General features: G+C 32.0%; 1 protein-coding gene across 1 annotated transcript in view; it reads right to left on the reverse strand.

Annotated features, from left to right (window-relative positions):
- The window catches only part of LOC144845833 (uncharacterized), a 126,864-nt gene extending 115,683 nt beyond the window's left edge, over nucleotides 1-11,181 (reverse strand). The window contains exons 1-7 of the mRNA XM_078703281.1: nucleotides 10,739-11,181; nucleotides 9,803-9,916; nucleotides 9,138-9,284; nucleotides 8,918-9,010; nucleotides 8,433-8,621; nucleotides 7,935-8,177; nucleotides 7,449-7,685 (exon numbers count right to left, since the gene is read on the reverse strand). Coding sequence (XP_078559407.1) covers nucleotides 7,449-7,685; nucleotides 7,935-8,177; nucleotides 8,433-8,621; nucleotides 8,918-9,010; nucleotides 9,138-9,284; nucleotides 9,803-9,916; nucleotides 10,739-10,808 — 1,093 coding nt within the window. The 5' untranslated portion in view covers nucleotides 10,809-11,181. The remainder of the gene's footprint in view (nucleotides 1-7,448; nucleotides 7,686-7,934; nucleotides 8,178-8,432; nucleotides 8,622-8,917; nucleotides 9,011-9,137; nucleotides 9,285-9,802; nucleotides 9,917-10,738) is intronic.
- Nucleotides 11,182-11,684: the final 503 nt, after the last annotated feature.

An 11,684-nucleotide genomic window follows, 5' to 3' on the forward strand; every position in this document is an offset into this window, starting at 1 on the left:
ACATATTAAAAAGCACAATGACATTTATTAAAAATATATGATTCAATATCCACTATAAAAATATAAACATACACATAATGTTTATAATTTAAATTTTGCTATATGCCGATCTAACCATTTTTTAAGTACAAATGTGGAATTTTGCATAAATCTAGGAATGTAATGGATGTTTCTTATCAATATGCGATACTATTAGTAATTCGATTTGAATGTTTTTACCTAGCCTACAAGCCAATGAAATCGGAGGCTGATTGATTCCTGTTTAATAGAACACCACCAGCTTTCTGAAGTGTAACCTTTGCTGACCCTTGTTTAATTATTTCAGCCGTATTTTTTTCAAACTAATTGGTAATTAATACTACTAAGCTACCATACTTGATGATTGTAAATTATCTGATCCTTAATTATCAGATAAGTTTTTTTTCATTGTTTCCCTAACATCCCATATAACTCCCATAGTTAGTGTTTAGGCCTACAACAAAATTTGAACATGAACATTGGGATTGCATGACATTAACATAACAGATTCAGCCCTACACAATGGTCATCATTATTTTCCAATACTGTAGGTCTATTTTAAATGTAATCGCTGAGGAGAAGCGCCACAGCATTCGTCGCATGCGTGATGTGGTTGAAGATGCTCAAATGGTTTGCGTACAAATTCAGTTTCGTTGTAATATATTTTTATTTTTTTATTTATTTATTCAATTTTCTGCCATATACAATACAAAGAAGACAAAACAATTATAAAAGAGGGCAAGGAAAGACCAAACAGGTGCTAAACACCTATGCTAGTTGGTCAACCCAGAACATACAGAGCACAGAAAGAAAGAGATAAATAAAAAAATAATATTACGTTCTACAGATACAGATACAGATACAGATAACTTTTATTGTCCAAATAAACTGGAAATTGCATTTGCTCACTTATCACATAAAAATATCGTATAAAAATAAAGTATAAAATGTAGAATAACAATTAAAGCATCTACAATATCAAAATTATTTAAAAAGTAAATATTGAGATAATTTAATTAATATAATTAGCTATCTGATAGGACAGTGATTAATTCACTATTGGTAATCCTTGGCCACATTGCCTAAAGACATAAAATAAATAAATAATAAATAATATATCGATGGGGGAAACAGACATGTCTGATGTGTCAATTGGAATGTAGAGTTACTATCGGTTCGCGCTCAAATTAGCTGGGATTGAATTTCCTTTGCCTATTTTTTCAAAGCAATGTTTAAGCAGTATGCCTAATTATTAAATGTATATTAATGTTTATTGTAAAATTATGTTATTCATTCATGATTGACTGTATTTTTAAAATACCTCCAAAGGATAACCTGTAAATGTACCCTACATTAATGTAAAAAGTACAATGATTACTGGTTAAATGTACTGTACATTATTAATTAAATATTACATTTATTTCTAGGCTCGTCTTTCATAGATCATACCATTCAGCAGTGCACATAACACCTATCCATGCTATATCCCCCCAATATGTTAATATTATGTTTATGTTTATCAAATTATCTATTGAATGTGTTGCCACCACTGTTGATTTGTGAATAATTAAAGGTGCGCATAGAAACTGACAACACGCGTACATAATACATGTCGAATATATAGCAGAGCAAAAAGTACAGTAGATCATAGAAGGATATTCACTGGACTACTGTCAGTCGGCTGTTTAAAACACTTAGTAACATATAAATTGGGGTGGGTTGGAGTGGGGATGTTCTCAGCAGAATAAAACAGGAAAAAATCCGAAAAAATATATAAAGAAATTGTGTATCAAGAATAAAATTCTGAATTATTTATGGCTATTTTATAATTTCTATAGACCTAGTATTTCCATGAAGTAAAGATTCCATGGTATTTTTTTCACTTTGTAAATTTAATGAAAGGAATACCGGATATGGAATTGTTATTGTTTGATGACTTAGCTGCTAAAAAAAGTTCAGTAAACTAATAGTGATTTCATAATTCTTATTGCTTTGTGAATAATCAAGGGTGCGCATCAGGTGCGTGGGTACAGGTGTTTCAGTAGGAGGGCAAGAATTAGGTGACATTAATTGTCTTGTAGATATTTTCATTTGTTTGGATACGATCACTAGCATGCCGCGCCGCGTGGTACATCCGATAATAATAGATAGATTTATTTTGTATTATAGTACAGTTTATAATGACTTTACTTAGATGCTACATTATTAATAATGTCTATGTAATGGGTCAAATTTACCAATCAGATATTTAATAACACTAAACTAGGTGTTGGTATGGTGATTGGCAATATTGTAAACTTGGTTTTAAGAATAACATTTATGGAACTTTCTTTTTATATATACTAGGTATTAGGGTAACATTTGGCGATTGATCAATAAACTTTATGAAGATGTGCTGTAAGATTTGGAGATATGGACACAGAATTCTTCAATATTCAACAGGGTGTAAAGGAAGACTGTGTACTTTCTCCAATCCTATTTAACATTTTCAAAATGAATTTAAGAAATAGCTTGTATCAAACAATGTTATTCGAATAACACTTTAATAGATGGGTTATTTGGGCAGATGATGTTAGTATTAGTTGCCAATAACGAACATGAATTGTCAAAAATGCTTGACCTTGCAACATTATTTGCTAAAAAATGGAATTAAATTTTAACTATTAACCAATGTTGTAGTTTTTGGGAAAAGAATTGACAGTCATAAAGCTAGGAGATAGATTTATTGTTGAAGTAGAGACTTACAAAATGTCGTCCATAATTCTAGGAAACTTATAAATGACAAGGTACACTTTCAACATGTAATTACAAAATGAAATAGCCTTATGTTAGGCCTATAGCAAATCGTTAATTGACCATTGCAATCATTTTAATAGGGTATACTTTGGAGATGTATCATGGAGGACAATCGGTCTACGGATCACATGTTTGTTGTTCTTTAAATAAAGCTGATATTGATACACTAGAAAAATTACAAGTGCAATGGCTAGATATATTTATTCTTAAGGCGCCAACATCGTTGGCCAAAGGTTTTGCTTATAAATGCTCTGCTTGAACTTAATTGTAATCAGAATGATTTTCGTTTTAAATTTGTAACTTTTTTGAAGAGATTTGTAACACGATTGATAACCCTTCTACTGTATTTCTGAATGAAAAAGTAGGGCTAATGTAATTAGTATAAATATACCTGTACTCATGGAAATTACAAAAAAAAACCAACGTTAGGACACTTAGTCTGTATTACACATTTTACAGCATTATTGTTATGTAGTTTACAGTTTATTTTTTTCTTTTCAAAAAATATAATCGTAAAATTACTGTATATATTAGTGAAAATAGAAAGTGCTAAAATTACAATGCTGTGGTATCAATGACTGGATTTCAATGGAGTTACAAACAAAATATTATGAAAAATCTAAATCAAAAAGCTAAAGAAAAAGAGCCAGAAAAAATAGAGCTTTTGGGATTCCTAGTACTAGAAATAAATGTGAATGAATATATGAATAATGGCTGACTTTTCAAATTAAATTGAACATTAAGTCCCTGGTTGCATTTTATTGCTTTACATCTAAGTATTACACATTTGATTATTAATACAGTATGTTTTATTTATTTATATTTATTTTTTTATTTATTCGGGTATAAAACTTACAACAAGTAGCCGCAAGGCTAAAAACGTTGCATTTACAAACTTACTGTACAATTTACTTACATAACAATACAAAGGATGTAATAAAAATGAAATAAAAGGTACAACAATATCACTCTGACTCTTTGGCTCTATGAACTATTGTTTAGCACATTAATTATTGTAGGGATGGGTGAATTTTTAAATCTTTCGGTTCTAGGTTTGAATTGTTGATATTTTACCTTGCCATTGCTTCGTAAAGTGTTAACAATAATGATGTCTAAATTAATTTATAAAGACATTCACATAAGAAGCATTTAGTTATATTCTATATTTTAGTTATTCAGAATCTCATAATCAGAATCTACTATTTGTGATGGCGCATGTGACATTATAGTATAGACACTGCGATTGCTTGGGACAACATTTTCATAACCGATAGTCTTCATATTTTTGTTTGTTGCTGCCATCTCTGTGGAATTATCGATTACTTTGTTCTTCTTGGAATAATAGAACCTAAAAGACATAATCGTTATAGTCAGCCATATAACTCTATTAGAGAACATAATGTTTTATTTATTTTTTAATTCATAATCTAATTCTAAATTGTTTTTGAAAGAAAGGAATTAAAGTCAGCTGCAGAAAAGACAGGGTGACAAAGTTTGACGTGAAGTAGAGGTGGATTTCACAAATTTGGAATCAAAAAGTGCAGGAACATGGTGTGTACTAGATAGCAAGCAACAAAAGAGTAATGCTAAAGTGAAAAGAACTACAGAACAGTGGTATGAAAAGCATTGATGTATACAGTGTATGGGCTGTAGACGGAGAACAAAGAAGAGAAAGATTTGAAAGTAATGTGTAGTAGCCTAACAGGATGTTAAAGGAGGGGAAAAATCGACCGATGACATCTGAGAAAATGAGTAGAGCTAAAGAGAAGTTGGTGGAGAAGCTAGGGGTTGTGGGTGATGGGGTGTCTTTTATATGGGGAATGTTTTAATACCACAAAAAAATATTTATAAATCAATCACTTTCAGATAAAGTTGAAAAAAAAATATTCTCACTTGTAATAAAAGACCAAAGCTGGAATCACCAAAATGATAATCCCAAGAATAGTTATTAATGCTATCATCAAGTAATTGACTACAGGACAAAATTAAAGAAAAACAAAATTTTTTTAAATAAAATATATGTACACAATAATATATATCTTTTATTTTACTTAGACAAGACAATAATATGTTTTATAGACTACTAATTGTATTATCTTGTTGTATACTGAATTATTATTTCGTATTCGTATTTAATGTTATATCTTGGGGTGGGTCAAACTTAAAGTCTTTCTGACTTATATGACTCTCCCCCCACATGATTACTTATTAGTATTTTTTATACTGTATGTATGTTATTATATTGTGAAAATATATTAAATTGAATTGAAATTATAGCATTCATTTTGTTACAATTAGTCTTACAATGAGACTCTGGATAAGTGGTGTCAAATTTCACTGCCACTGTAAATCCACAGCTTCCTGTATTACCAGCAGTATCAGTAGCATTACAAGTAACATCAGTTGAACCAGCATTGAATGATGAACCAGAAGATGGAGTACAAGTAGCTGACAGACCAGTATCAACATTGTCACTCACTGAGGGGTCATCCCATGTAACTTGGTCTGTGTATACTTCAATGTTATCTGGACAAGTCACTGTAGGATCACCAGCATCTACAATCAGTTTCAAATATATATTTGTTTGTTATGCACATCATATGATATGTTATCAAGGAAGTGGTAGAATTTGTTGTAAAATGTCCTCATGAACCATTTTCCACATCTCTAATAATGTACGCCAAGGAGGAGGAGGAGGAGAACAAGGTGACAAAAAGTTACAGGTAGTTGCCAGTAAGTTTAGGTTGGTGGAGGTGGGTGTCAATAAGTGTGTGAAACAGGTTTAGTGTACTGTAGGTGCCATAACAGGGCCGAGTGCTCAAAGTTAAGGGCAAGTGGAAACTGGTTTATGGTGGTGTCAACAGGTTTGATGGATGGATGGATGTCAACAAGTTGCATATAGGTGGATTCAAGGGGGTTGGGAAAGCCACTCCCACCACCCCTATCATTTTGCAAATTGTAATGATGAAAATATAGGACACTAATTTCAGTTCAGGCACTGGCCCTATCCCCGTTTTTTTTTCAAAATCCTGGATCTGCCACTGTGTAGGGTCTAAACAGTACAGGATGCGATGAGTTTAAGATGTGTTATTGTTAGTATTTGCCTACACAGAATAAAATAAAAATTCACTTACCATTGACAGAAACTGTAAATTGGCAGCTTCCTGTTTTACCATCAGTATCCATAGCAGTACAAGCAACATCAGTCGAACCAATATTAAATAATGAACCAGAAGATGGAGTACAAGTAGCTGACAGACCAGAATCAACATTGTCAGTGACTGAGGGGTCACTCCAGGTCACTGTAGCTTGGCCTCCGTCTGTATCCTCTTCCATGTTGAATGGACAGGTCACAATGGGGGCATCAATATCTTTGTTTAGAAAGTGATGTTTTAAAGAAAACCAATGCATTTGAGATGTTGCTTTACTATATATTATTGTAGCCTACTGTATACTGAGTAATGTAAATTCAAGACTACTAGTCTAAATAAATTTTAACAAGTAAAAAATATCTACTAGTTAAAACCTCAGACTTACCAATGACAATAACTTTCAAATTACAGCTACCATAATTCCCAACAGAGTCAGTAGCAAAACATGTAACATCAGTTGAACCAGCATTAAATGATGAACCAGAAGGTGGATTACAGGTAGCTGATAGACCAGTATCAATATTGTCAGTGACTGAGGGGTCATCCCAGGTCACTGTTACTCGGTCTGAGGTTGTAATTCTAATCACGTTTTCAGGACATACAACATTTGGGTTTTCATATGGATTGTTATTGTCTGGAATGAGAAGAAAATATCTATGTATGTCCAGATTGGCACAGTTGATAGCGTAAGTACAAATTTTAACTGTCTGAACCAGTCAACTAGAAAGTTAAAATGAATATGCTATGAAACTGACTGGAATTTAGAATAAAGAGTTTCAAGGTCCAAAAAATGGTTTTCAATATTAACTAAACATTGTAATTATGAACACACTTACGATTGACTGTAATTTTAAAGGCACAGATTCCTATATAACCAGCCCTGTCTGTAGCAGTACAAATAACATCAGTTGAACCAAGCCGAAATGATGAACCAGAAGGCGGTATGCAGTCAGCTGAGAGATCAGGATCACCATAATCCTGGATAGAGGCAATCCAGGTCACCGTAGTTTGGTCTGTGTGGGTATTTCTAACAATGTTACTTGGGCAGGTAACTGTAGGTTTACCAGTATCTATAAGCATATACAGTATTACATAAATTATTATTTTTAAGTATCTGATTTCTTGTTTATAATCATTAGTTTATAAAACATATTGTAGGCCTATTGTCTTTAGAGGGTTATGAACTTTCTTTGTAGTACAGAATATAAATTATTTCTGAGATCACTTTGTCTTAACAAACTGTCTGTAATATAGGCACATTTGCTTTGACTCAAAATAACACTTATCATGATGATTGTTGTTGAGAATCTACTGCATGTACACAAAACCATCATCCCCACCAATGTTTAGGACAATTATGCAGTAAGCAGTTGGCTATAGGTTAGTTGGTACAACAAGCAGTAAAAACTGGTAATTTAGTGTCATTCAGCAGAAACACACCTTTAATACTCAAAATGTAAACTGAGAATTTGTAAATATTACCAAGGACAGTAACTGTAAATTGACAGCTTCCTGTATTACCAGCACTATCTGTAGCATTACAGGTAACATGTGTAACAGAACCACCATTAAATGATGAACCAGAAGGTGGAGTACAATTTGCTGACAAACCAGTATCAATATTGTCAGTGACTGTGGGGTCATTCCACCCTAACTGTACAAATGAACTTGAAGATGTAGATATGTCATTACGACATACAACAATTGGCATCTCATTGTCTAAAAAGTAATTTTTATGTTAAAGAAAATAATATATGTTTTTTAGTTGGAGGATCTCAGTACACAATGTTTTTGTATACTGTATACTTAGCATCTATCTATAATTCCAATGGAAAAACAATTAAATGGATGTAGACTGTGAGCATGCTTCCATGGTACTTCCTATTGTACTGTATATTTTTTATATAAGTATGTTATTAGCATAAAGTTGTTTTCTTTTACCCAGAAAGATCACCCTAGATATCATACCTTCTAAAAGTAATTGTATGGTGAAAGTGCATTGACCAGTATTAGCATCACTGTCAGTTGCAGTACAAGTTACAGTAGTTGAGCCAACAGGAAAGTATGAATCAGATGGTGAAGTACAAGTAGCAGTCAGGCCAGTGTCAACATCATCAACTACTGTTGGTGGATTCCAGGACACTTTCGATGAGGATGTGCCTATAATGCCCATGTCACTAGGACAAGTCACAACTGGTATTAAAGTAGGAACTGTATTGTTAGAAAAAAGAACAAATAAGATCTGTGATAAACCTTAAAAATGAAATAACATTCCATATGAACAGTGACCAGATAAAGTAAGATTTCTTGACACACCAGCTGTGACAAAAAAAATTAACATCAAAATTAACTATATTCAAGACGTCAAAAGATACAAATATCCAAATTGTATTGTACATTTGAATAGATTAAATACAGCACATTAGTAATTCTATCATTTTTTATTGTATACAAATCAGACTTTACTTCCATATACACGGACTTCACACACAGTGATCGCAGTACTCTTCTTTTGAAATAGAAAGACAAAGCGTCCAATTACATCTGGGTACCATCTGTGATAAGTGCTTGAACCAATAGATCCATGTTGGTTACTGGCATCTAAAGGTGAATCTGTACTATTAATAACGTAGACTTCCATGCCAAAAGTAGATACTAAAAGAAAAGTTTAAAATGTGTAAATTCTCAGCTAAATCTCCTGAAGGCATAATTATTGACATTTTGTTAGTACCTACTCATCCTTCTTTTTAACTAAAAACATTGTTCATTTACCTAGCATTTAGGACTCACAATACTAATAAGATTGATGTTGCTGAAGGTGAAATTACAGAATATGAGTACACAAAAAATGCGTTAGTCATTTTATATTCTTCTAATTAAGCATGTTGTCAAAAAAGACTGAATAATAATAAATGAAATGCGAGTACATGACAGGTAATACTGTAATTTACCTTCATATCCATATGGTGTATATACATAAACACGTTCAATGATGTGGAGACTTCCCAAATCAACATACCAATATGGGTTCTGGTTCTCTGAAACTTCAATGAAAGTACAGTAAACTTCCCCAAAACAACTATCGGATCTTATAGTTTCAGATATTAAGTTTATTATGTATGAATTTCTCATTTTTGGAAAGTTAGAGATACTGGTAGTAGCATTACTTACCAACTGTACGTGAACATGAACCAGAGTTAAAATTCCTATTAGTGTTACCATCAACAGCTAAAGCAGCATCATATGATATACCATCAGAGGAATAAGTTGCGCTCTGGTATGCAGGCTTGCCAGTTGACACATAGCCTTTTACAAATGCTGGAAGAATGCGTGTGAAAAAAATGAATAAAAAAAAAACAAAAATAAAAAAAATCCATCAAGAATTATTCTGCTGCCCAGTTTATTTCAAACCATTCCACCACATGTATGTTAATAGTTTATTTGCAAACTTGCAACCAACCCTCCTTTCTCTCTCTTCAACCAATATTTTAGTACAAAAACACAACCAAAGCAAAGGTATAAACTAAGGCATATACCAATGTAACTGGTTTCAGCTACATTTTTTAGACTTGTATTCTTATAGGACACCACAATGTAAAACAAAAGAAGGATCTGCAAGATAATTGTCAAATTGTCTATAATATAGTCGGCCAATGGTAGTTTTTACTGTCGGATTTGTTGGTTTCCATTTCATCAATAAACATTAATGAGGTTTACTACTAGCTGGTGAACACTATACTTCTTTAAGTAATTTAAACATAAAACATACCATTTATACTTAAGTATTATGTAGTCATGCTTATTTTCTGATGGGTAATAATCAAATTCATATGTACCTGGATATTCACATCTGTCTCCTTTATATCCGGTTCGACAAGAACACCGATACGTATTGTTAGTATTAACATAACAGTTTCCATTATTTAGACAGGGATTAGATGAACATGGGCCTAAAGGGAAAAAATAACTTTAAGTTAGGCTAACACCAGTTATTGAATAATTAAATATAAATAGGTACTGTATTGATGGAATTTCTAAATTTAAACTTTAATTGGTAATATATAATAACATAATATATAATCATAAACCGCATCATTAAATTAAAATCACTGAATTAATCATTTTTCCCAAAATGTCTTTTAACACAAAATTAGCACCAATAATCCCACTCAGGTGGCAAACTAGCCTTGTATCCATTAACTATCATTCTATCAGTTATGATAGAACAATAGATATCAGTGCATACAACTCAAGGGGAAAGTAAACATATCTTGTTTTATCATCTTCCTTCCTCCATAGTTTTATAAAACACTTCCTATAGAAGTATCAGAAAAACAATGATAAATCAGTCATTTATATACACTTTTGTTAAATTAACAATAGTAATATTTTGACAGAATTTTCACAGAGCTGGCATTTATCTACAACTCAAAAGGGAAATATGGCTTATATCATACTAGGACCCTTTTGCAAACCATACAATTATACCAAAACAAACACAAACTAACACATAGTTACAGGATACTTTCATTCTTCCTAAAGCCTGGTCTACACTATCCAACTTAATGTCACAAACAAAATTGATGTGCCTATATATGGACATGAAGATGTCATATCACTACTATTTTTTTGTTGTCAAACTAGTTTGATAGTGTAGACAGAGCTTAAAAGTACATATGGAGACCCATCCAACCATCATCCATCCCTATTTACAAATGATTTGGACAAAAGTTAGTGTAATCTCTCTCTGTACCATCAATGCACATACTTACTTTGAGAAGAACAGAGTTGACATTGCTTGAATAGAAGTACCAACATCAGTGCTATGTACTTTTCATCCATTCTGTTTCATGATCAATCCAGCACTGAAACAACATTATAAATACAGTATTTTTAGTTCCTTATCTCAGAAATAATGTACTGAGTTTAGTTCCTATTATGTTATTTAAACTAGATTACAAATCAGAGAGTTACACCAGAGATACATAATGTTCTGTTTTTGTTGACAATGACAAGAGTGATATTGACTTCAACCAGGTTACACAATTTCATACGGAACTTTCTATTAAGTATCTTTGATGATCTAGAATTAACATCACAATGTTCTATTTTTGCACTACTTAAGTAAATTATCAGATTATTATTAATGGTCAAACTTGTATCAAAAGTAACCACACCTATTATAAAAATCTTTTTAGTATTCGATCATGGTCACATATTTTGAAAATGGAAACAAAAATGACTATGTTAAAAACTGGAAATGCTAGGTTATTGAAGACAAACAAATTTTTAATTTCTTAAAATACATGTTTTTCCCCTATTAATATGTAGAAAATGTATTATACTTATCTTCTTCACTCAATGTTTGAAACATGCAATCCTCAGATAGTATATAACCTAAAAAAACTATGAAACTGTGTTATTGATACCTGAGGATAAAAACAAATTGTAATACAAAATTGTGCAATATTCAATCAAATGTGGCATTAATGTCTGTATCAAATATGTACGACAGGAACCAGTGGAGTCCAAAGTAGGGCTCTGCTTGCTCATGTTATTGAAAATAGGTTAGGTGTTTAGAGTAGGATCCAAATCAGATAGATTATTGCTTATTAAGTCATTTGTAAAGAAAGTATAAAGTCAGTGAGTATAGCTGGAAGATAGAATGATGCGTCTTTTCCTTTTACCATTATAGTAGTCCCACATGATTCTTATGTT

The sequence above is a fragment of the Antedon bifida genome, chromosome 6, assembly GCF_963402885.1.
Source record: "Antedon bifida chromosome 6, ecAntBifi1.1, whole genome shotgun sequence".
In the NCBI taxonomy this organism is placed as follows: domain Eukaryota; kingdom Metazoa; phylum Echinodermata; class Crinoidea; order Comatulida; family Antedonidae; genus Antedon; species Antedon bifida.